This window comes from Hyperolius riggenbachi, chromosome 12, assembly GCF_040937935.1.
Source record: "Hyperolius riggenbachi isolate aHypRig1 chromosome 12, aHypRig1.pri, whole genome shotgun sequence".
Classification (NCBI taxonomy): Eukaryota; Metazoa; Chordata; class Amphibia; order Anura; family Hyperoliidae; genus Hyperolius; species Hyperolius riggenbachi.
This window is the reverse complement of record NC_090657.1, coordinates 51365668-51392802: the sequence shown is the minus strand read 5'-3', so window position 1 is coordinate 51392802 and position 27135 is coordinate 51365668. Positions and strand designations below refer to the sequence as shown.

The following is a 27135-nucleotide window of genomic DNA, read 5'->3' as shown; positions in this document are numbered from 1 at the left end:
TAATGCAAATATAGATCGTTGTCCCTGCAGTTAATAGTCAGACACCTTGACTTAAAAACTTGTGATTCTCTGCAGTCACGTCCAAAATAGAAAGTAAGCTCCTGATTTTGTGTATACCACTAGCCCTATAACATGCCATACACCTTCAACCCATTTTAGAGACACAATAAGGGTATAAGAGGCGCCCTGGTGTAATAAAAGCATCTAAAAGCAGTTTAAAACTGGAAATAAATTTGAGGTAGCTTACCTCAGTGACGAAAAGGAAGCCTCCCTTTGCCGAATCTGTCATTTAGTTTGGCACTGTTATTGGCCTGAGGAAGTGGGCTCTGACCCGCGAAACGCGTTGCCTGTGCTACTAATAAAAACCTTTGTTTAAATACAAAGATGTTTTCGTAACTGAGGTAAGCTACCTCAAATTTGTTTCCAGTTTTAAACTACTTTTAGATGCTTTTATTACACCAGGAGGCCTTTTATACCCTTATTGCGCAATCATACCCCCTTTCCTCACCCGTCTGAGGGGTGGAGACAGACCACACGTGGCTTCGACCACGGCGGGCATCTGTCTCCTTTCTTTTACCAAGGAGAGCGACCGCATCCAGGTCCCCAGTGACCACCCCGAATGGAGTCTGGTTTGTTGTCTCCACCTGCTTCCTGTGGTCGGTTGCCTCCCCTGCAACCCTCCTTTGTGAGTAGTGTCTTACTTTCATTACGTTCCATTGTTTTTGACATACTACACTGTTGGGCTCCCATTTTTGTCTCCTGTATCTTTTCACCAGAGGGTGTTTTTGAAACCCACATCCCACTAAACCCATTTAGATACTAGGAAAATATCCGAAAATCCTTCTCTCCTTGAGGCAAGATATTGCATCAGTACTTATCTCACAGAAGGGCATGCCTACATTCTGCTTGCAGCATGATGCCTAGTTGATGCTTCCAAACATGTCAAAGGTATCTGAAGTGAGGAAGCTGGCTTCAGGTTTGATACACGGTGGTGTAGTGGTTGGCGATCTCGCATTGTACTGCTGGTTCCCCAGTTCGAATCCCAGCCAGGGCACTATCCGCATGGAGTTTGTATGTTCTCCCCATTTCTGTGTGGGTTTCCTCCGGGCAGTCAATGTTTCTTCCCACAGCCCAAAAAACATACAGATAAGTTCATTAGATTCCCTCTAAATTGGCCCTAGACTGCAATGCATAAAGTACACGATGCATACATAGACATAAGACTATGGTAGGGATTAGTTTGTGAGCCCCTCTGAGGGAAAGTTAAGAGACAAGACAATATACTTCATACAGTGCTGTGGAAGATGTGGGCGCTTTATTATAATAGTAACACATACTCATGTTGAGGGACGGCTTTTGATGCCATAGAGCCTTCCTTGCCATCTGTCTGTCCCATCGTTCCTGCACTGCTCTCTGTTGTAGTTCTTCCACCTTCTAGGTCTAATAGCTCTTCGGCACTTCTTGTACAGCCTTAGTAACTACTCGCGTCTCCCAGAAGTTCTGAAGACAAATGCATCCATACTGCAGAAAGTCCGGTGCAGTACGGGTGCGCTGGTCTTCAGTACTATACGTGTCCCTGGGTAGTTCCGAAGACTCCCTCTTTACATTTCTCTCTGTCAACCCCTTTTAAAGGTTCCCTTCAAAGTGAAGCTAAAGTTAAAACCCTCTCAATTTCTGCTTGAAAAGCTACTACGTTTATCATCCTGTGGCCAATTTGTTGTTACATCAGAGGGGAAACTTTCAGGGTAGGTGCACACTTAGCAGAAACTCAAGCGTTGTGGAAAACGCTGCGTTTTGCCACTAATTGAAGTCTATGGGCCGCATGAAAAAACGCATGTGTTTTGTATGTGTGCGTTTAAAAAAACACTGGTTTTGTTGTATAATTATCATAAACGCACATAATGAAAAGGGAACGCAATGTATTGCGGTTTTGTATGCATTTTTCATGTGTGCTTTTTGTCTTGTGGTGCATTTTCGCTTCCTGATGTCTTCCCAGTGATTTGCATAACACGCAATATAAAATGCATATGCGGTTTCCGGGCTGTGGAGTCGAGGAGTTTGAGTCTGAGCCATTTTGGGTACTCTGAGTTGGAGTCGGTGGTTTCATAAACTGAGTCCGAGTTGGAGTCGAAGATTTTTGTACCGACTCCACAGCCCTGTGCGTTTTGTATATGTGACCCGCAAACACGTCAAGCGCATAAGTGGAAAAAATGCAAACGCACTAAACGCACACACAAAAACACGCACATGACAGAGAATGCGACCTTTCACACTTTGTGTGCACCCAGCCTCACTAAAGCTCCAGTTGTAACAGCTGCTCATTGACCGGCAGTTTTCTTTTGGTCTTATTTATGGATTGTTAGTGCTGTAACTTATGGGAAGTTGAATCCCAGCAGTGTTCTATGTCTACTTCCCGTTAGCCTTTCTATATTGCACAGGACACCACTTGGCAGAGGAACCCGTATGATAGGAATACCAGAAGCAGGCATCACCATTGTTGGATTGACATATATAGTCAGCCATGCAGCTTCTGTTTATTACTGACTCGATGTGCTCATTACTTACATGCATCTGCAGAAGCTAATTGTAAGTTATATGTAAATATCTGGTGTAACCAGCAGTGGATTCGGATACATGAAGTTTAAGAACTCTGGAGGGAAGAGCCTTATGCTAGGTACACACGATGCAATTTTGTGACAGATTTGCTGTCAGATCGACTATTTCCAACATGTCCGATCTGATTTCTGATCGATTTTCTGACTTTTTTTTTTTTCTCTCCCATTCACTTCTACGGAAAGTTGATTGGAAATCAGATTGGACATGTTGGAAATGGTTGATCTGCCAGCAAATCTGTCACCATTATTGCAATGTGTGTACCTAGCATTAAGCCCTTAGTCAATTAACTTTTTCTCTTAGGAGATAATTTTTATCTTCTGTATAAAAATACCGTTTATACTCGAATACAAGTTGACCATATATAATACAGTGTGTGTGTGTGTGTGTGTGTGTGTGTGTGTGTGCGTGTGTGTGTGCGTGTGTGTACATACACACATACACTCCAATACATGTAGTTGGCCTCCAATATTCAACCCTCTAAAGCTGGAATTTTTTTATTGACTCAAGTAGAAGTCTACCCAGGAAAGTTAATTGCTGTACTTGGGAATCAGAATTGGGGAGTCTGGGAATGAGGAGGGATTGTCTACACTGTATACAGTATTGCAACCATTAACTCCTCCTGTTCCTTAAAGAGGAACTATGACGATACATTTTAAAATAGGTGCAAATATAGGGTCACACTGTAGTCACTTCCTGTCTGAGTCAGGACTGAGTCAGCCACTTACATACCTGATATTTAACTCTTTCAGGCAGAGAAAGAAAAAAAGGAACACAGCATAGTTATTTGTGTGCTAGGCACTGTACATACACATGTCAATCTCATTATGTAACATTTCAGTTCGGGTATCCTTTAAAGCCCTGTCTACACGATACAATTCTTTATACGATTCAATTACGATTCTATTTGCAATCCGATTAAATCCAACATGTCCGATCGGAATTCGATTCAATTTGATTTGCCATTGTTTTGCAATGGTGAATCGAATTGAATCGAATCCCGATCTGACATGTTGGATTTAATCGGATCGTAAATAGAATCGTAATTGAATCGTATAAAGAATCGTATCGTGTAGATGGGGCTTAAGTGTCATTTTATTGATAAGGTGTGAAAATGGCACTTAGGAGAAAACGAAAAAGATGACTTGAATTATGTCCATGTAAAAAACAGGACACAGAGAGCCAAATATAGTGTAGGAAATCTTTACTCTAAACATCTATCATTTGTTAATGCAGTATACCTACAAAGCAGGGTCACCACAAAGGTAACCACTGTAACAGCAGGTGGGGAGATTAAACCTGTCCCTACTCAGATTAAGAAGTCGCTCTCTGTTGATCAGGAAAGAAAGGGGGTAACACCCCTCCACCAAGGGTGGACTCTGATCTTGTATGAAGGGAACAGAGGCGCCAAAAGAATATAATCCACAAAAAATTGAAAAGCATAAATAAAGAGGAGGTAGTGGTGGACTTACCTACTCAAGCAGACAAACTGTCGAGTTCAACAGTGAAAAGTTTTATTTATACACTCCAAGAAATTGTGCAACGCATTTCACAGGCGTAACCCTGCTTCATCAGGCAGTGAAAACTGAGTATACAACAGTTGCAGATCAGTGTAACACTAAGCGCCTCTGAATTATGGCCATAGTGTTCCTTTGTATGCAGGAGTCTTACTGAATACAGTTTTGGAAGGCCAATCCTTGTAATCAGTTGAGAACCTGTAACTTTATGAATCATTATTCTCATCTGAAATGTTGACTCCTACTCCTGTAGCTTCTGGTGGAGATCCTGATGAGGCCGAGCCTGTTCCCTCAGAAGAAAAAGCATAAGAGTAAGTAAATACTTCCTGTTCCTGTCTACAGTAGCTGCACAGCCCATCCCTCCCTCCATACTACTATACCACACAGGTTTGCCCCTGGAGTAAATGCTGAATTGTATGGATGCATTCCCAGCTTTTTTTTCTTTTCCCCCTTCTACCTAAATAAGATTGACAATATTTTAAAGCAAATCTGAACTCAAAATAAACTTGAGATAATTATATGAATAATACTAAGTACTCATTAAGCCAGCACCTATTCAGTAAGGAGTTATTGGGTGAGACTCCCTAACACTGCTACGGCCTACTGAACACGCTCTAGTGGCTGCCTTGCAAGTGCTTGGAGTCCAATATGAGAAAAACGCTATACAAATATAGGAATTTTTATTATTATTATTATTATTACTGCTCACGGTAGATGGCGCGTTTCTGCAGGGATCAGAGTGGGATTGATCTGTTTTACACACCGGGTGTCAATCTAAATATGTATGGATACCTACTAAATAATTGCTCAGTGTGTGTTCTTGCACACCAAAATTATGAAAAAGTAAAAATCAAATATGAATTGCATGCAAAATTATGCTCCCCCCCCCCCCCCCCCCTAATCTATAAGCTCATAAACAATTATTAACTGCATATTCCTGGTGCCCAAAACTGCTACCCCCATTAAAGGATACCTTAGTGCAGGATAAAATGTAAAAACACGGGAAGCAGGCATGTGTAGTAGGCTCTCCGCCCCCTAAAGGTACTTTTGGGTCGGGAGGGTCGGTAAACAGTGCATAGGCACTGCCCAGCAACCCACGCCCTTGATCGTGCCCCCACAGCCAAGAGTGGCCTGCGCATGCACACTATTCTAATTGTGACGTGGTGCGCGAAGTGCTCCCGGGCGCAGGCACCTGATTAAGGGCTCGCTTCGCTGGGCAGTGTCGACGCGGAAGTAGCTTCAAGGGAATACAAGAACCTGGAGAACGGGGAGTGGTGGGCATGAGAAGAGCCTACTATACATGCCTGCTTCTCCACCCCATTTTTATATTTTGTCCTGTGCAAAGGTATACTTTAAAATAGGCTCTGCAAGCACTACCCAATCACATGACCAACCACTGAATGGGTATGTCAAGCAATATGATGATAAAATCAGCTGCCTAACTGTCTCCCAGGAAGATCAACTCCTCCAGGCTAACCTCCTGGAGGACCTCTACAGTGCACTGGTATTTATCCTTTTTTAAAGAGTTCTAATGACCATAGCTCTATCCTATATAATAATTTGCAAGTGTCCCTGCGTCCGTGTGTCAGTGCTTTTGCGCTACTGCGCATGTCAAGCACCGACCACTGTTTGGACAGGGCCAGGTGGCAGGCCGGGGGGGCGTGTGTGTGTTGGCGCAGGGCTGGCGTGTGTGTACGGGAGGGCATGCGCGCTGTGATGCTGCGTCGAGGACTGACCTAGAGCTCGTTTTTAACAGGCTTTGGTCGCCTAGTTCTCCACAAAGTCCTTTTGCATCATGTTTTGCACTCTCCTGCTGTGGACAACAACAAGGTGTTCTAATTGCTGCAGCCCCCTATATGTGGCAATCTTAATGTATCGGTGTCAATATTGTTTTCAATAGCCACGCTTATAGATCAATTGGTTCCTCATACATACCATTGCACTTAATTCCAAAGTTTATATTATAGATTGACTGCTTCCACTTGGCGTCATGGCTGTGGGCAATGAACTCGCATGTCCCATGTTAGGATAAGAAGGTCCAGTATCGTTGCGTTACTAACCCTGTCGGTGGCCATGAGAGGGGTCCGCTTGCTTCCTCCCTCCCTGTGTATGGACACCTTAAGATTTTCCAGCCTTTGCCACAGGCCATATTCTGCTTGTTTAACCTCCCTGAAGGTATGATTTCCAGATTTTAGGGTCTAAAAGCGGTGCAATTTTTTTGTACACGCTTTTAGACCCTAAAACCAGGAAACAATCATGCTGCTTAAGAGATCTGCAGCAGCCCAGCACTTACTCACCTCCCTAGGATCCAATGCTGCAATTTTCCCTCCGGCCTTCAGGTGTAACCCTGTAGTGATTGCAGCCTTTCATCATGACAACACAACGGCAATCTCACCAGAGGGATGCAAAAGCCTCAGAGGACAGGAAGAATGGCTGCCGGCATCTGGATCCTTGGGCGGTCAGTTTAAACACCCGCTGCATGCTATACTCTGCGTATGCCTTCCGGCAGTTACCACAAGTCACTCTCAAGGACTACCACTCTGAGCTGTGGCTTTCTGCCTTGAGCCTGGCGGGGGGGGGGAGGGGTTACTGCCAGGGAGGTTAAAGCTGATATTCCTAATCTTTGTTTCTTTGTTTTGTTTTTCCAGTCAGCGATGAGTTAATAAAGGACTGCCTGAGCATCCTGTACAATACCTGCATATGTGTAAGTACCATAGACTGCCATTCTTGTATGACTTGCTGTGTAGTAGGCGCAGTTCCCACTAGAGCGGGAAACAGAGGCTTTTATGTCTGTTGAACCGCAATGAAGAACTGACAGTGAACAGAACGGATCCTATTATATAAATGAGATCCATTCACCCTAGTGATCATGTCTGAGAACTCCATGGAGGCGCATGTGATTTGTTGGATCAGCTGATAAACTTGCAAAGCTCTGATTTTACTGCGATCACATCCTTCTTCAGCACATGCTTGCAATGAGTTCTCCAAGACTTGACCATCACTATCCAGTTTCTCAATTTTTATGGTCAAAAAATGACGCAAGCAAAGACGATGCACGCTGAGTCAGTCGCCATCAGTTATAACTAAACGGACAACTGAGGTGCAGCCCAGGTGAGGGAAATGTCCATCTATTCTTATGGGGGGGGGGGGGGGGGGGGGAGGTCACATGTCTGCATTTAACCCCCCTGCAGTTTTAAAAAAAAAATCGGCAGGGGGGCGGAGCAGCACTTTTTTACATTTATTTTTATTAATCCTGTAGCTAGCCTAGCGCTAGCTACATGATAGCCGCTGTGCAGCGGCATCCCCCCACCCCTAAACAGGAAATCCCGTTCAGAAAGGCATTTCCTGTTTAGCTTCCCCCGTCGCCTGCAGATATGAAAATCCATCCTGGTGGATCTGATCTGCAGATGAATGTCAGTTAAATCATGTGTGTATGATGATCTGCAGATCTCATAGACTATCATTGCAATTTGCAGGAATCGATTTTTGGCAGGAACAGATCTTTTGCAGATACTGGTCTTTTGTGTCTGTACAGCATCTGTGTGTGCAGCATCTTGCAAAGATTTTTTTCTGATGTGGAGTTCAGCTCCATAGAAAAGACTGTGTAGAGTATGGCTCTCATACTACATGAAGGGTGGTAAGAGTGGTCTGTGATCTTTCATTTTCTAAAGACTATGGTCTGATGTGTGTATGTGGCCTTTGTCTGGACATATCTTTTCTTCCTAAAGTGGTGTCAAAATTTAATAGAAACTTTTAGTAGCAATCCATCTTATCAGAAGGAAGAAAAGTTACTGTTTAGATGTGAGATGATGAGTAATTGAATATCTTCAGCGGCCCAAATCTTGGAGAAAATCCAATGTTTTAATAGTTCTTTGGAAAATTCTGTGGCAAGCAGGCATTAAAAAAATGACCATAGCCAGATGAATCAAACTGGCTATTGCCTTAGCTTATCTCCATCAAGAGAAGCCGGTCTCGGCGTCTGTAAAGGCTCTTTCTACCAGAGCACTTTCTACTTCGAGGGCAGGAGCCACGATTGAGCTATTTTGTAAGGCGGTCGAGCCACAATACTTTTGTTAAGCATTATAGACTGATATTTTGTCCAACTCTGATTTGTGTGTCGGTAGAAGAGTTTTGCAGGCTGTTATCTCTCCCTAAATATATCTTGTATATCATCTCAGGGTTGCTGTTCTGAGACGTCCTGGAAAGAGAAAAATGACTTACGGTAACGTCTTTTCCAGGTGTCGGAAGGACATCGCTCTTACTACCCACCCTGATGTTTTCTTTCTTAAAATTATTTCTTGAAGCATCATTCTGTGTGGAGTCTTTTTATTAACGGAGGATGGTAGTTAAATGCTGCCTTATATACGCAGCCTGCCTAATCAGTTATGCTAATGTTTTTGATCTAGCGTCCTGTCCAATTTGTATGGAGGGAGACAAGTCTCAGGGTTGCTGTCCTTCCGACCCCTGGAAATAACGTTACTTTAAAGAGAACCCGAGGTGGTTCTTGGGCGGGCAGATGGGACACAGAGACATGTTCTCTGCCTAATGACATGCTTCTGTGTCCCCCAACTGTCGCTCTCTGCCCCTCTCCCCCCCCCCCCCCCCCCCCCCATATCACCATCTCAGAGATAAACGCTGGTGAGAGGGATTCCCTGTTCAAAACGCCCGCCAGGGGCGTTCCTACAGGGTCTCCAGAGCTGCCATTGGGCAGCTCTCTCCATAGCTGCTCCCCCTGCCGCACTCCCGCCTCCCTGTGCACTGGTGAGAGAATGAATCTTTCCAGTGTCGTGACCCAGAGGCCACGAAAGTGAGCCATTGCGGCCCACAGGAGTGGCGGTTTTTGAGGCTACTTGATCCGCTCAGCCCCCCGGATCAAGTAGGCTACTTTTTTTGTTTGCTAGGTACAGCTTTTTCCATTGATTCTAATGTACCATGTTTACATCTATGTGCTGCGTTACTGTCCGTTCGAGAAACCTGGTGTTGCGCGCATTTCTGCGCATTGCGCTGTGAAGTGCACAACAATGCAGTTTGAAGATGCTTTTTTTTACCACTAATTTCTTTCTCTAGGGAGTAAAAAAAAAAAAAAAATGAAAACAAATCTTTGACAACTGCTACATCAAATAAGCAAAACGCGTGCTGGACAAAAACTCTTTCAAGCGTGTTTAAGCGCATGTAAAACGAATGGGTCTGCTTTAAAAAAAGTGCATTGAAACGCGTTAGGAAACGCGCATGTGTTTTTCATCATGCGCTCAAATACCAATGATGTTAACTGCTCACATAACCTCCTTTTTTGCCTAGGGACACAGAAACACCCGAGTAACTGTATTTATTTATAGCAAGAGAAAGGTACAGTTTGAATTGTAAATGACACAGTTTGGTGATGGGGACACATGTCTTCTTGTGACACACAAAGTTTAGGTTTACAGAGGTCTGGGTTAAGCTGCCTATAGATTTAATGGTAATTGTTTGAACTTTAATGGGGTATCCAACTGTAGCATCCCTTTAAATGAGAACTTGCAATATGAATGTGTATGAGAGGGAGGAGAATAGTCTCCCTCTGTGCATTCCTCTTCCGAGCATTGGCTGCAATAAGTCATCAGCATGGTTTTTGAGGGGAGCCTGAAGTGAGAGGGATATGGAGGCTGCCTTATGTATTTCCTTTTTAACCACTTAACGACCAGCTAACGCCGATAGGCGGCGGCTGGTCGTTTGTGGTATTACATGAAAACAGCCGCTCGTTCCATGTCAGTTGTTGGAGGGTGTCTCCGTGAACTGCCTGCGTGCCTCCGATCGTGGCTCGCAGGCTAATTGTAAACACGCGGGTAAGAAATCCCCGCTGTTTACATCAATACGGCGCTGCTGCCGTAAAGGAGATCGGCGATCCCCGGCCTCTGATTGGCCGGGGATCGCCGCCGTGTGATAGGCTGAAGCCTATCAGAGACGGCGGAGGACGCATCGGCGTCCTGTGCCGCCCAGGCATCAAGAGGGAGGAATCGCGCGGCGGAGGGGGGCTTTGAGGAGCCCGCCCATCAATGCCCCGATGCCCAAACAATGCCCCGATGCAGTTTTCTTTGATGAGGCGGAGCTTAGCTTCTGTGCAGCTAAAAATGAGGGGTTGGTAAGAAAAACTAAATTCTGATGCTGTGAAACTGTTTAACACCAAGCCTTTTCAGTGCTGCTGAATAGGTTTTTTTTTTTTTTTTTTTTTTTTTTGTCTGGAGGTTCACTTTAAAGAGACTCTGAAGTGAGTCTACATTCCCTTTTTAACTTGCAGTTATGTTCATCACTGTAACCCCTGCTGAACGAGGGGTCCCCCTCTCCAGTGTCCAGGGAGTGCTTCCTGCTTGAGGCAGAGCTAATGGCTGTAGCTCTGCCTCTCAGCGCGTCAATCCCGGCTGATCGCCGCCTCTCCCCGCCACTCTCAATCTACCTTCACAGAGAGGGGCGGGGGAGAGGCGGAGATCCGCCGACAGATTGTCGTGCATGGAGGCAGAGCTGCGGCTCATAGCTCTGCCTCCATGAGCAGCGAAATCCACGACCAAGAAAGTTGTGGATTTTGCAGGTGGGATTTGGGGGTATTAACCCCTCGTTTTGCCGCGGGATAGCGGCAGTTTAGCAGGGGTTATAGTGATGAACATAACTACAAGTTAAAGGGAATTTAGACTCACTTCAGTGTTTCTTTAAGGATCAGAGACCGTTGGTACAAAAATGGGGCGCCGTCACGTTGCACGGATTTGCCGCTACTCGCGCTGCTCACCCGACGATGAAGCTCACTCGCTCTGGCATCGCTATGACAGCAGAGCTCTGTAAGCCGGACAGGAGCTGATTTCATTGGCTACTGCCCCTGTGATCAGTGTGAGGCAATGAGTTTGGCTCACAGAGCTCTGCTGTCATACTGACAGCAGGGCAAGTGGGCTGCAGCAGTGAGAGAGCAGCGCGATCGATGAGAGCGTGCAGGGGGGGGGGGGGGGGGGGGGGGGCTAATTGAAATCTACATCCTGGCAGGGATAACCGTTCCCAAACAGGGCGTAGATTTCAATTAGCACATTCTGGAAGCGGTTAATGTCATCCTCCATATCGCTCTCATATCAGGTTCCCTTTAAGACTTCCGTTCATTTCCTAATGTCATTGTAAGGGGTTCACCAATTTCCTCTGTCTGTAAGCAGCTTCATACTTCATAATGTGTTTGTAAGTTTAGCCACGATTTTTCTATGATCCACAATTTAGATTGTGGTTTCCTTCTGCACATATTGGTTTTTGGCTTTGTTTCCACCTTCTGTTGCGTTTATATTAATGTGCATAAAAACATTGTATCACAAATGCTGCCATTTCTCTAATGGTGAGTGAAAATGTTACTTTTATTATGTATTTAACATAGACCTCTTCTGTAGTGTTTTTGCGCTCCTCTGAGTCCATAGTCATGTCATGAACTGTCCCCTAGAGGAGCTCCCAGTCTTATTGCATTGTTCCTACCATAGTCGTATGCCGGTTTTGGGGGGAGGTACTAATGAACTTACCAGTATGTTTTTGGGAGGTTGTTGGAAACTCATGCAAACACAGGGAGAACATACAGAGAGCTGTGAAGGCAAAAGTTCTATCCACTACAGCACTGTTCCTGTCCATAAATGACACTGTTCTCATCATGTGATCACCTCCTCTTGTATTCAGCCTTGAGAAAATGATTGAGATCATTCAGTGTCTATGGCCAGCCTGCTGAAAGTTTTAACAGCTGGAGTGATTGTGTTATCAAGCAGCCATGCTGGATTGTGTGTGGATAGAGAAGCAAAACCATAATGGCCTAATATGTCTAGCCATGTAACCCAAGTCTTACTTTATTAGCCACATTTCTTTCTGGTGTGTGATTCAGACACTACTGCCGCTAAAATGATCGACAGGGCTGCCAGGCAACTGGTATTGTTTAAAAAGAAATCAGTATGGCCATCTCCATATACTTCTCATGTCAGATGTACTTTAAACAGGGAACAGCAAAGTCCCTAGTCTCCTACACACTTTGACACTGTGAATTGAGTATGTATTTTGGCTAGACTTCGCTTGACCTATTTCTGTACATCCTAGATGTATCCGGGCGCTGGCCCAAGATGACCTATATTTTTGTCTGTAGGAGCTTTGTCACAAGTAGGAGTAGCATCCTCCTTATCGGGATACAAGGTTTCTATTTAGCACAATAATAGTGTTCATTCCCTTGTTCTTTGTAATATCTCCTTGGGGGGAGACGCACCCAGCAGCAGTCAGCTGTGAAAGTGGATTTACCTGTCTGAGGCCTTGTTCACACTGCGTTCGGCTCGCGTGTCTGTCCGCTTAACATTTTTTAAAACGCCTATAATGTGAACAAGGCCTGAGAATGAGGTCTGTCTGCTGGAATGTGTAACTATGTATGATCATGGCACACTCAAGTTTAAACATACCCATCAATGATACAATGACAGTCGCAACGCGTTTCACGGGCGAGGACCCGCTTCTTCAGGCAATAAGACAGGAGCAATACACAACATGTATTCGATGAGTTGCTTGGCACCTCTGCCAAGCAACTCATCGAATACATGTTGTGTATTGCTCCTGTCTTTTATTGCCTGAAGAAGCGGGTTCTCGCCCGTGAAACGCATTGCGACTGTCATTAGGAGTAAACAAATAAATTGTATATTATTTGGATTATTACAAATACATGTGTCTATCTTTGGTTGGCTGGTCCACCACCACAACCGAAACAATTTTAAACTTTTTATTGACTTTTATCCTACCGGCGCCTCTGTACACCTCCGCGCATACTTTTGAACAGTTACTTTAGGTAGCTCCTCATATTACATAGAAGAGGCACTTTAAAGGAAACCTGTAGGGGGGAAAAAACAGCCCCTGGGGGATACTTACCTCGGAAGGGGGAAGCTTCTTGATTCTAATGTGGCTTCCCCCGTCCTTCTCAGTAGCCCTGATTCAGCGCTGGCTCCCCCAGAGAAACGGCCACCACAATATTGAAGTCTGCACACCTTAAAGAGAAACTCCAACCTAGAATTGAACTTTATCCCAATCAGTAGCTAATACCCCCTTTTACATGATAAATATGCTTTCCCAGAGCGTCCCTGGGACAGCACCCCTCCTCTGAGACTTGTCTCCCCTCCCAATTCTGGACAGGAAGCTATTAAACAAACAAATTTGCATAATGGACAGCAGTACATGTATAAATACAAGCCACTTACAATGATCCTCAGTTGTTTTTCCTGTCCCGGACAGGAGCGGATGGAGGGGTCTCTGTGCTCCCATGTCAGGTGGCAGGTGCAGCGTGTGGGGCAGGCAATGACGGGCTGAGCAGGGGACTCAGTGTGCTATGCGCCCAGCGTGGTGGAGGCTTCTCCTTGGAGTGCGGAAGTTTTATGGACGGCAGAGCGCTAACCGGAAGTTCCGGCGGAAGCGCGATGACGTCATGTGCAGGCGTCCCACATGACTGGTCACATGATCAGGCCTGATTGCAGGCCCGCAGCGGTGATCATTACGGCGATTGGCTGCTGGACACAGAGGCAGCTGCTGGCAATTAAGGAGGAGGAGGGTAAGATTTAAAAAAGATCTGTTGTTTGTCCATGACTCAATGCTGTTTGGTGGATCATGGAGGACGCCGCAGGCCTTTCCTCACTGCAATCTGCAGGGACTGGCTCTGAACCCTCTCTGGTGAGACATTGTGTGTTTTTTCTGCGGAATATGCTGTTTAAGTTACACTGAGGGGACTGATAGTTTTTTTCTTGTCTATATATTTCAGCCTAAACTTCCAAAAGCTGACAAAGATAAGGAAAAGGATAAATCATCTCAGTCCTCTCTGAGTAAACACTCATCATCCTCCAAAGAAAGACGATGTGCTATCTGCAATAATCGCATATCCTCATCTGCTCCTTCATCTAAGAAATTATGTCAGTATTGTACAGATAAAATTGTCAAGGATGAATCCCCAGTAGTTTTCAAAGACTTAATGGGATGGATGCGCTCGGAGATGTCTTCAGCCATAAAAGAAATTAAGGATTCTGCTATAGCATCATCCTCATCAGCTGTAGCAGATCCTATGGAAGACATTCCCCCTTTGGAGGGCACTTCCCCTATGGAGGGCACTTCGGCTATTCCTGATGTCACTGTCCCTATACCTTCCCTATCTGTTCCTAAGAGAAAGAGGGGAGAGGATTCAGAGGAGTCAGAAAATTCTGGGGAGGAGGGTGAAATATCTTCCTTTGAAGAGATTTCCGCTGAGGATACATCTGATAGACCAGACAAAGGGCAGAAATTTGCTTTTTCTCCGGACCTAATGAAGAATCTGTTATCTGATATGCATACGGCTATGGGTATTACAATTGAACAGAGGACTTTGACACCCTTGGATCAGATGTACGAAGGTTTGTCAGATCCCCAGTCCAGTTTTATCCCAGTTCATTCTTCTTTAAAAAATATGATTAAGAAGGAGTGGGATGAACCTGAAAAGAGAGCCTTTTGGCCTCGGTCATTAAATCGTAGATACCCGTTTTGTGCGGAGGACCAGAAATTCTGGGGTACATCTCCCAAGCTTGACCCATCTTTTTCCAGGGTGTCAAAGAAAACAGATTTGCAGTTCGAAAATTTTGGAAACTTAAAGGATCCAATTGACAAAAAAGCGGATAATCTCCTCAGAAGAGCATGGGAGTCCTCATCACTAACTTTTAAACCTGCAGTAGCTTCAACAGCAGTGGGTAGGTCCCTGAAATACTGGTTGATGGAAACACAGGACAAGATTGCTTCTGGTGTTCCTAGGGAGGAGATATTGAAGGACTTTCCAAAACTATTCAATTCCACCAATTATCTCACTGATGCAGCAGATGATACGGTGAAGTTGACAGCCAGGACCACTGCTTTAGTAAATTCTGCTAGACGTGGTATATGGGTAAAGACGTGGCAGGGAGATAACTCTTCCCGCTCTAAATTATGTAGTCTACCTTGTGAGGGGGAATTTCTTTTTGGCTCAAAGTTAGAGCAGACTTTGGAAAGAACTGCTGATGCTAAAAAGGATTTTCCTGTTAAAAGGAGGACCTTTCCACCCAAACGCTCCTTTCGTTCCTCTAAACCTGAGCAAGACCCCAAGACTTCATCGAGAAAGAGATGGGGTCCAAGTAGGCCTCAGAAAGCCAAATCAAATTTTGCCCATACCTCCCAGCAAAATAAACAATGACGTCAGGATCCCGGTGGGGGGAAGACTGGCCCATTTTTACGAGCAGTGGCTCCTTCTTCCTCAAAATCTCTGGTTACAGAAAATTGTGTTAGAAGGGTATGCCATAGAATTTCAGTATCCCCCCCCCTCGAAGGTTCTGGGTAAATCAAAGACCAAAGACAGAGATTCAAACAATGGCATTACAAAACGAAGTGACTATGTTACTACAAAAAAGAGTTATCAGAGAGGTCCCATCATGCCAGAGGGGTCAGGGATATTATTCACCGGTCTTTCTTGTAAAAAAGCCTCAGGGGGAGTTCCGCTTCATCCTCAATCTGAAAGGGTTGAACAAGGCCGTAAAATATCGAAGATTCAGGATGGACAATATCACCTCTGTTATAAGTCTGTTACAGAAGGATTGCTTCCTGGCATCATTGGATCTCAAGGACGCCTATCTACACATCCCGATAGAGCTACAGTCTCAGCAGTTCCTAAGGTTTGCCATCAGCATTCAGGAAGAGGTAAGGCACTTCCAGTTTAACGCTTTACCTTTTGGATTAGCCTCGGCTCCTTGGTTGTTCACGAAGGTCATGTCCGAGGTCTTAGCTGTTTTGAGGAAAAGATCTATTAATGTTTTGGCCTACCTGGATGATCTTTTGTTTTGGGGTGACTCAGTAAATTCCTTGAAAATCCAGATTAATTCAGCTCTGGAATTGCTCCAATCTCTAGGATGGCTTATTAACTGGTCTAAATCATCTATTCAACCTAAACAGACTATGGAATATTTAGGTTTTGTTATTTCTACTTGTGATGAGAAAGTGTTTTTGCCTCAGAGAAAGATAACTGCTATTCTTAATACTGTTCTTTCTTTTCAGACCACAGGTGCCATTACGCTAAGAAGGGCTATGTCGGTTCTAGGCCTTCTAACCTCCTCCTTCCCTGCAGTCCAGTGGGGACAACTCCATTCAAGAATACTGCAAAATTGGATCCTAAAGAATTGGAACAGAAAGGTGACGTCCTTAGAAAGAAGATTACTAATTCCTTTCAGAGTAAAGGCAGCTCTCAGCTGGTGGCAGAATCCAGTTCGTCTGTCCGAAGGTCGACCGTGGTTTTCTCCAGTCGAAAGAATCATGACAACAGACGCCAGCTCCTGGGGATGGGGGGCTCATATAGACTCACTACCAGCACAGGGTCAGTGGTCCACTTTGATGAAAGGAAGATCGTCAAACAGCAGAGAGTTACAGGCAGTATGGATGGGCCTACTTCACTTTTGCAATTACATCAGCCACTGTCATGTTCTAGTACGTTCAGACAACGCCAGTGTAGTGGCGTACATCAACAGGCAAGGAGGAACGAAAAGTCATCTTTTATGGTCTCAGACCTCAAAGATCCTATTGTGGGCGGAGAAAAATCTAAAATCCATCAGAGCAGTGCATCTGAGGGGTGTAAACAATTATCTTGCGGATTACCTAAGCAGATCGGCTCTAAAGCAGGACGAGTGGACCCTGAACTCGGAGGTTTTCCAGGAGATCTGCATGACATGGGCACATCCAGAAGTGGATCTATTTGCAAGGAGGAGCAACGCAAGGTGTCAACTCTTTTGTTCCCTATGGCCCCAGGACAGGCCATGGGCGATAGATGCCTTTTCGATAGATTGGAGCATCAGACTAATGTATGCTTTTCCCCCTCTATCCCAGATCCCGAAGGTTCTCAGCAAGATTTGTCGAGACAGGGCTCGATTAATTCTGATAGTTCCATTTTGGCCGAAAAGACCGTGGTTCAGTCTATTACAGAGGTTATCGATCAGTCCTCCGTTGCTTTTACCTCAACGTCCGGATCTATTGCAGCAGGGGCCAGTTTTTCATCCAAATCTTCAGCAGATGCGTCTCTCTGCATGGAACCTGAGTGGAACATTTTGAAGTCTAAGGGGTTTTCAGATGGTCTTTCGGAAACCTTGATTCAAAGTCGAAAGAAAGTGACAAGAGTAATTTATCAGAAGGCCTGGCGAGTCTATAATAGCTGGTGTTTGGAGAGATCTATGAATGTTCATTCATCGACATCAGTTTTAGAATTCCTGCAGGCAGGGTTTGAAAAAGGACTGAGTATTAGTACATTAAAAGTTCAGACAGCAGCAATCAGTGTTTTCCTACAAAGAAGACTAGCCCAGGAGGAGTTCATTCTTCGGTTTTTTCAGGCAATTAAGAGGTTACGTCCAGTGTTGGTTCCGAAAACCCCGTCTTGGGATTTAAACATAGTCTTACAGGCTATGTGTGGTCCTCCCTTTGAACCAATTGACCAAGTTTCGGAAAAATTGTTATCCTTGAAGATGGCATTTCTTCTTGCGATTACTTCGGCAAGAAGGGTAGGAGAGTTACAGGCTTTGTCAATTAAGCCTCCCTACTGTATTATTTCAGAAGACAAGGTTACTTTGAGGCCAGATATTGCCTTCCTTCCAAAAGTAGTTTCAACCTTTCACAGAACTCAGGAGATATTTCTTCCTTCATTCTGTGAGAAACAGTCTAATGAAAAAGAGAAACAGCTTCATTGTCTGGATGTCAGAAGGTGTCTACTTCAATACTTGGAGAGGTCTAAATCATGGAGGAAGACAGATGCTTTGTTCATCCTGTTTGCTGGAAAGAATAGGGGGCTCCGTGCATCAAAGCCAACTATTGCTAGATGGATAAGACAGGCTATTCTAATGGCATATCAATCGCAGGGTAAGGTCCTTCCAACATCTGTCAAAGCTCATTCTACAAGAAGTGTCGCAACTTCATGGGCAGAGAGGGCTGGAGCTTCCATCGAGCAGATTTGTAGAGCGGCTACCTGGTCCAGCCAGAACACATTTGTAAAACATTACAGACTAAATTTATTATCAAGTGGTGATCTAGCCTTTGGTAGAAAAGTTCTACAGGCAGTAGTCCCACCCTAATGAGAATCTTGTTTATCGTCTCAGAGGAGGGGTGCTGTCCCAGGGACGCTCTGGGAAAGACCACACTTACCTTCGGTAAGGTCTTTTCCAGTAGTCCAGGGGACAGCACCCCTACTTCCCACCCTATGTGGGAAACTATTAAGAAGAAATTTTGCAAGCATCGTATGGTGAGTCCGGGTCATCTTTGTTATTACTGAGGATCATTGTAAGTGGCTTGTATTTATACATGTACTGCTGTCCATTATGCAAATTTGTTTGTTTAATAGCTTCCTGTCCAGAATTGGGAGGGGAGACAAGTCTCAGAGGAGGGGTGCTGTCCCCTGGACTACTGGAAAAGACCTTACCGAAGGTAAGTGTGGTCTTTTCACAAACAGACCATCAGGGGGCGCTGTATGACTGATTTTGTGCTGAAACCCCTCCTACAAGAAGCTTTGCCACAATGTAACAATGTTCACAGTCAGAGACAGCTGTAAACAGCTAATTCCTAACAGCCAAAACAGCTAGGAGCAGCTACATAACCTGCCCACAGTAAAAATGTCACCATGTAATGTCAAAATGTAAATCGGGGAGAGGAAAGATTTTACAATGAGCAAACACTGACTAAATCATTTATACATAATTATTGTAAAAATGAAGCACTTTTTTTACTACATTATTTTCACTGGAGTTCCTCTTTAAGCAGGTGCAATAGCTGCTTGCCGCTCTGGCGAAAATAGCAGAGCCGCCTCGAGTGCTTTACTGCACAGGCGTGATCTGCTTGCGCAGTAGAGTGGACCTGATTGGGCTGAGCTATTTTCACTGCAGCCTGAGCAGTAAGCAGCTACTGAACCTGTGTGAGGCACACACTGCTCGGGGTCCCAGTGGTGCAAGCTGCCACCACTGATCCAGACTTTCTGGGGGGCCAGCACTGGATCGGGGGTGCCAAGGACCAGAGAAGCCTAATTTCGACCCAAAGGCTTTCTTCTCCTGAGGTAGCCGCGTGAGTCTGTCCCTCCATCTGGATGTAATACTGGCAAAACTGATGGAAACTGGAATCAATCACAAATCTTTTTATGCTGAAAACACAGAATGTAGTTTCTTGTCCGATGAACTGGAATTAGATGATCTGCTTCCATTCAATAACTGGATCAATTTTCCAAAGTTATCGGAAAATCTCATTGCATTGTATGTGTACCTAGTATAAGATTGCACAACCAAAACACTTGAGTCTTGTTTGCACAGTCTATAGAACCTTGAATGCTAATGACTAATCTGTTTTTTTTTTTTTTCCTCTCCCCCTAATAGACAGAAGGCGTTACTAAGCGACTAGCAGAACGCAATGACTTTGTCTTGTTCCTCTTCACGTTAATGACCAACAAAAAGACGTTCTTGCAAACAGCCACGCTTATCGAAGACATCCTTGGGGTTAAAAAGGTGCTGCTTCATTTTTTATTTTTTCTGTGCTTAGATGATACAAAATCTGGTCTGTTTTCTTTATAATGTGGTATTCATTTTCTGTGGAATTTTTAACCCCTTCCCAACCACCTAACACCGATAGGCGTCTGGAACTTGGGAGCTCCGGGACCACTGAAAGGCGTCAAGTCCTGGGGCACAGTTCTTTACAGGGGATCGCGTGCGTCGAGCCGCACATCCCCACTGATCAGCCTGCTAAGCCGCGATTGCGGTTTGCAGGCTATTAAATGTAAATAGAAGAAAAAGTTTGTTTACATTTGTACAGCACTGCGATCTACCGCAGCACTGTACAGGGCACAATTGGCTGTCACTCTGAGCGGTCTTCCTTGAGGAGGAGAAAACATCCAACCGCCACCTGGGGACAATTTGGGGGGGGGAGGTTAACTAGTAAATTATTTTATTTTTTATTTTTTTTAACTACTAATGATCACAGCAGCAATCAGAGCTCACCAACAGAAAGCTCTGGTGGGCAGAAATGGGGGAGAATCATTTGTGGGCTCAGTGTTATGGCTCTGCAGCAAGCTTTTAAAGCTGTAGAGCACTGAGTTGTAAAAAATCGCCTGGTCATTAGGCGGGTGTAAGCCTGTGGTCCTTAAAGGGGAACTGAAGTAAGAGGTATACGGAGGCTGCCATATTTATTTCCTTTTAATCAATACCAGTTGCCTGGCAGCCCTGCTGGTCTATTTATCTGCAGTAGTATCTGAATAACACCAGAAACAAGCATGCAGCTAGTCTTGTCAGATCTGACTTTAAAGTCTGAAACACCTGATCTGCTGTATGCTTGTTCAGGGGCTATGGCTAATGGTATTAGAGGCAGAGGATCAGCAGGGCTGCCAGGCAACTGGTATTGCTTAAAAGGAAATAAACATGGCAGCCTCCATATACCTCTCTCTTCAGTTCCCCTTTAAGTGGTTAAAATGACATTCCACTCAAAAGATGTCTAATGTTGGCGTGTGCACAAGTTGAGTAATATTGTGGGCAAATGATATATAACATTTGTGCATGACCATATGGGTTCTTGGTGTCAGCGGACCCAAAGGTTTGTCTGAATACATCATCTGGACATATCAATGGGTAACACAAGCAGCAATTCCTTCTTATAGCCCTCAATATAGTGCACAAACAGCCACCTGTCCTCCAATATAGTGAGCAGTTCAGCCGCGTATATACAAAAGTTGCCGGGAGATTTGGGTGCAAGGTGAAGCCGGAAAACTGCTCTCTGCTCCTGCAAAAGTGCGTCTGTTAATTCCTATTCCCCCTCCAGGCCGCAATGGACTGGGGGGGGGGGGGGGGGGATGGGAGACTTAATTCGGCTGCTAGCTACTGCTGGCGGCCGAATTACAGTTTTTTTAAGTAATTTTGGCTCAATTTTATGACGCTCCCGAACTACTGTCTTAGTCCTGATTATAGCTATAATGACCATTACGGCGCTGATTTGCACTGTTACAGTTCCGTCAGATGGTTGGTAACGCTGTGCATATGTCATGTTTGCGCATGTCGCTTTACCCAGCAAAAATCTGATTGTTGATCGCCTAGCAAGATGTAGGGCCACCTTTACTGTTTAATATAATTTCTTTGAGATTAAGACCAGCCCCACTCTAAATTTAGGAGAGTTCCCGCAACTTTAATTCCTACAATCGGCCTGGCATCCTGTCCTGGGGTCTTGGAAGGAAGAGCAGCACTCGCTAAAAATATAGTTGAATTTGAATAAGGCTCATGGTGTGAATGGCAAAACCCATAATGGCGTATGATGCTAGACTATTGTACGTTCTCAGATTTTAATGATGTGTCCTTCTGTGCCCAGGAGATGATACAGCTTGATGACATTCCCAACCTCGCCAGTCTGGTCTCTAGCTTTGATCAGCAGCAACTGGCTAATTTCTGCAGGATCCTCTCCGTCACCATATCTGAGCTGGACACAGGAAATGATGATAAATACACTCTGCTTGCCAAGGACGCCCAGCAGAAAAAATCCCAGAATCCCTCTAGAGCGGAAAATAATCAAGGTGGGACATTTATAAGCAGTCATATAAATAGAGCTGTCCTATAGTTTTATCTAGTAGTGCATCATTGCTGCATTGAGTCCAGTTGCTAAATATTTTATTTCTACAGCTACTCTACTGAATATACCCGGCTTTATTGAAAGGCTATGCAAGCTGGCCACCCGTAAAGTATCCGAGTCCACAGGCACAACCTCCTTTCTGCAGGAACTGGAGGAGTGGTACACCTGGCTGGATAATGCCCTGGTGCTCGATGCCTTGATGCGCGTGGCCCACGAAGAGACTGAACAGAGCGGAACAGGTGATTACACACATACACATACACACACCTACACCCACACACCTACACCCACACCCACACACCTACACCCACACACCTACACCCACGCACCCCTGCACACACACACACACACACACACACACACACACCTGCACACACACACACACACCTGCACACACACACACACCTACACCCACACTCCTGCACACACACACACCTGCACACACACACACACCTGCGCTCACACACACACACACACACCTGCGCGCACACACACACACACCTGCGCGCACACACACACACCTGCACACACACACACACCTGCACACACACACACCTACACACACACACACACACACACCTACACACACACCTGCACACACACACACCTACACACACACACCTGCACACACACCCACACACACCTGCACACACACCTGCACACACACCCACACACCCCCACACCCCCACACACACCTGCACACACACACACACACACACACACACACACACACCTGCACACACACACACACACACACACACACCTGCACACACACACACACACACACCTGCACACACACACACACACACACACTTACACACCTACCTTTTCCTAGACCTGTGAAGGTGCTCAGCAGAACTTGATTTTTCTTCTAGGCAGAAGTTTGGTTACTTCATGGTCACATTTCTTTTAAAATACCAAAGCAGGTGCCCAGAAACTATCCACTCCTTGCAGCACAGTCATTGCTTTAGGTTGCAATTTTAGCGATTTAGTGAATTCCCTGATCCCTGAAATCCACCAGGAACAGCCCCGCCCCCTTGTTATCCAATCAGGAGCAGCCCTACCCACATTCTGCTCACTCGGCTGCTTTAGGTCATGGAATGAAATTTTTAAGAATGGAGTTTTTGCTGCACAAGGCTTGTTTCACAAAAAATAATAAAAATCATTACTAATCTTGAAATTTTGCCTTTAGATGGACTTAAAGGAGTTCTGTGGGGGGATTCTTAGGAGAAAAACACACTTACCTTGGGCTTATATCAGCCTTCTGCAGCGGTAATGTCCCACGCCGTCGTCCTCCCATCTGCCGTTCTCCGCCGCCGGCCCCGGTCTAGCGCGGCATGGGATCCAACTGCGGCTGCGCTACAGTGGCCGTGCACCCGCTCGCTTCCGCCTGCGTCATCGGAAGCTTACAAGAAACCGTTGTACTGCGCCTGCGCAGTAAGCCTCAGATGACGCGAGCGGAGGAGCGGCGGCGCGCATTAGTCGTCTGTGTGACAGACGAATAATAGCCCGGTGCCGGCTGTGGGGAACGGCGGATGGGAGCAGGACGGCGTGGGACATTACCGCTGAAGGGGGCTGATAGAAGCCCCAGGTAAGTGGCAGCTTTTCTCCTCCGAAACCCCCACAGAACCCCTTTAAGTTTCGAATGTTTTTTATTTTTAAAAAAAACAGAAAATGGTATAGTAGACAGCCATGAAATTATCCCAAAGGGACAGAGCTTATTATACTGCTTATACAATAAAACAAGTTACAATGAATCCGTATAAAGAGCAACAATAATGATCACGGAACTATGTTAAAAAGCATGGGGGCCCCGACAGGACAGCATTGGCTAGAGGTGTATTGGAACAATACCATCTTTCACACAGATAAGACACGATTGAAGGCCAATGTTGTCAGAATAGGAGAGCCAAGGCTGCGAGGTTCTAGTGAAAACATAGATGGACTTTAAATAAGTAAAGCCTCATACACTGGTATGAGGGCTGTCGCCGGGGAGGGATCGTGACTCGATCCTTCAGGTGGCAGTGCAGGGCCGAAGTTGTGCGGATGCATCGCTAGACTCTAAGTGGGACATTTATCAAGCGTGTCTGACACAAAATATTGGTAGGTTTTTAGATATCCGTACAGAACTCTCAGGCAGCTTAAGAAATCACTAGATAGTGCAGTTTCTTTCTAAACTGTTGTAAAATAGTAGGAGCTATGAAGGTTTCTCAGACAGTGCAGTGTGAGGGAAATTGCTGTTGCTGAGGTAACCAATACATCTGTTGTATTGCATCAATGCCCAGCACTGGAAGGGTTAAGCATAGAACAGCTTCACAGGACACCTGGCAGCAGGAAGGAGGAGCCCTTCACAAATTGTGCCTAGCCTGCACTGCTGCACCATCTGTAGAACTGCTATCAATCACTTCTTAATCTGCAGCAGTTTAGTGATGTATTTGCACTTTACCGTAGTGCAGTTCTAGAAATTCACGCTAAATTGCCCCTATTACGTAGTATTTAAGAATGTTCTTATCATGCAGATCTGTTCCCCTGCTAGTTAGAACTGTTTAAGAAGAAAAAAACTGTTGGTAATGCTTTGATAAATCTGGCCCTAAGTGTTTTTGTTACTATGTGAGGGGAAGGAGGGCTGACTGAGTGGCACACGAGGAGTGTTTCAGAGCCTGCTTTGCAAGTGGAAAGAATGCTTTCAGGCATGTCAGTCCCCCAGGTGGATCACTCACCAGTACAGATGGGGGGGCAGCTGTACACACACCCGTTTTTAGGCCGAGTTTAATCTAGCATGTGTATGTAGTTTAAATTGAACCTGAAGCAGGGTTTAAAGTTAGATGAAGTAAAGGGAAGGCTCTGGATCCCATAGAGCAGTCCCTCCACTTCCTTTCAGTACTTTAACCATGCCCAGGGCTGTGGAGTCGGAGTCGTGGAGTCGGGCAATTTTGGGTGCCTGGAGTCGGAGTCGGGAAAAAATGCTCCGACTCCTAATGAATTTGTAACTGTAATTAAAATAGAAAATATGATAAAATGTTCTATTTCTCAGATAATAGTCATTAAAAATAATGTATATATACAGTATATATACAGTAATAGCTGTGCTTAGTCCACAAAAATGAAATAAACCAGTCAAAATTAGTTACTTGTGCTGCTTCAATAAAGCAGTCCCCGTATTTTTAAGGTCAGATATACATATCTGATTGTGACTGTATATATGTGTACACAGGAATCTCTTATATATACTAAATAACATCTATGCTGTAAGAATAAAGCCTGATGTGTAGCTGTGTCACTAATAGAGATGGTCAACGAGATGGAAATAATTCTGCATTGATGCTGATTTATGCAAATGTATGCACTCCCTTTGCTGATGAAATCAAATAATGTGATATGTTATTAAAATTTGGTTTGGTGACTACAAATTAAAGGGTAACTGAAACGGATGAAAAGTAAAGTTTTATACATACCTGGGGCTTCCTCCAGCCCCCTTCAGGCTAATCAGTCCCTCGCTGTCCTCCACCACCCGGATCTTCTGCTATGAGTCCTGGTAATTCAGCCAGTCAGCGCTGTCCGGCCGCATGCCGCTCCCACAGCCAGGAACATTCTGCACCTGCGCAATAGTGCTGCACAGGTGTAGTATGCTCCTGGCGGCGGAGTGTGTGCATGCGCCCTACGCCTGACTGGCTCAAGTACCTGGACTCATAGCAGTAGATCCAGGTGGTGGAGGAGGACATACAGGGACTGATTATCCTGAAGGCGGCTGGAGGAAGCCCCAGGTATGTATAAAACTTTAATTTCATCTGTCTCAGGTTTACTTTGTTACACAGTAGTACTATACTCTACATATGCACTCCCCACAGAGCTGCAGGAATCCACTGAGAATGCTGTGCACATTGAACACAGAGGTGTTGTCTGTTTACAATCTCCTCATTCCCCTGCAGAGTACCTGCACATCATTCTTACATGTACCCACACTTACATTGCCTAGGGCCTGATAGATGTTCTTTGTTCCGGTTTGTACCTTTTACAAGTACTCTTACCAAGGACTAGTTTTAGTCTAAAGGGAATAAATATAGTAGTTTACATATCCTTCTCACTTCAGTTGTCTTGTAAAATTCCTAAGCGTTGGCAGTTAAGAGACGAATTTCATGTTACATACTTTTAATCAACAAAATTGTAATATGCAAATTAGAGGAGTCGGAGTCGGTGGAATCCTAAACTGAGGAGTCGGAGTCGGTGGATTTTTGGACCGACTCCACAGCCCTGGCCATGCCAACCACTTTTTCTCTATCCCCTCCCCAAATCCAAGACCTTGCTGTTCCATTTCCTTCAGACCAAGACTCCCAGGTGCATGTTCACGAGGTTGGACAGCACTGCCATAGAGCATTCCCGGTCTTCACTCAGTCCCCTCGTTCCAACGCTCTGCTTGAAGTTATCTGACCTGCTGGTTGAATACCCCCTTTGGCACTCATCGTGCTAGCTTGGAAGTACTCTCCTCCCTGAGTACTTCCGAAGACAAAGCCGATCCTTACTGCGCAGTTTAAGATTGCTCAGCTTTCTTCCTGTGCTAATGTCAGATACTGCTTGGCTGAATGAATGGCAATCTGTTCTGCCCATATTCCTCCCCCATCCCACCACCCACATGAGGTAGTCATGAAGGAGCTGGGGAAGGCAGAGCTGGCCACGCCTCCTTCCTCGGCAGCTGCTGAGACTTTGTGGACAGCACTACAGCAGTCTGTTCCTCCTTCTCTGAGTAGTGAAGAATTAAAATCGCCTAACAAATAATTTGATTTGTTTAGTAGGATGCACGCATCTAGTGTTTATTAGTTTGGGGTCTGTGTGTTTAGTGAAACTTGTCTGCCTTATAGAATCCTCAGATGAAACCAGCCTAGCCAATCCCTCCTCCAGAACTCAGCTGCCGCATTCTATGAAGATCATGCATGAGATCATGTACAAGGTGGAGGTTCTCTATGTACTCTGTGTCCTGCTGATGGGCCGGCAGAGAAATCAGGTCAGTATATATTCCCCACGTATCTTCTGTATGTCTGATCCTGTTTCTTATGCAGAATATGCTAACATCATCTCTTATCTGTATTTTATCTCAGGTCCATAAAATGATTGCTGAGTTTAAACTGATCCCAGGACTCAATAACCTCTTTGACAAGCTGATCTGGAGAAAGCACTATTCATCCACGTTGGTACTTCATGGACACAACCAGAACTGTGACTGCAGTCCGGTGAGTACATCTGTGCGTCTGTGCACACTACTGAGGGTCAGGATTTAAAAATTAAAAAAAAAAGCGATCAGGGATAGCAAATCACTGAATGCTTAAAGGAAACCTAAAGTCGAGGAAGAAAAAATCCAGATCAACTTGCCTGGGGCTTTTTCTAACCCCTGCAG

General features: G+C 45.1%; 1 protein-coding gene across 3 annotated transcripts in view; it reads left to right on the top strand.

The window, feature by feature from the left end:
* TRPC4AP (transient receptor potential cation channel subfamily C member 4 associated protein) overlaps positions 1–27135 on the top strand; it is a 92813-nt gene that overhangs the window by 24088 nt on the left and 41590 nt on the right. For 2 of the 3 annotated variants that reach the window (XM_068264503.1, XM_068264505.1), the window contains exons 4-10: positions 4384–4441; positions 6779–6834; positions 19517–19645; positions 21489–21690; positions 21797–21985; positions 26603–26745; positions 26840–26971. In XM_068264503.1, the coding sequence (XP_068120604.1) occupies positions 4384–4441; positions 6779–6834; positions 19517–19645; positions 21489–21690; positions 21797–21985; positions 26603–26745; positions 26840–26971 (909 nt within the window). The remainder of the gene's footprint in view (positions 1–4383; positions 4442–6778; positions 6835–19516; positions 19646–21488; positions 21691–21796; positions 21986–26602; positions 26746–26839; positions 26972–27135) is intronic. The other variant, XM_068264504.1, reaches the window with a different exon arrangement.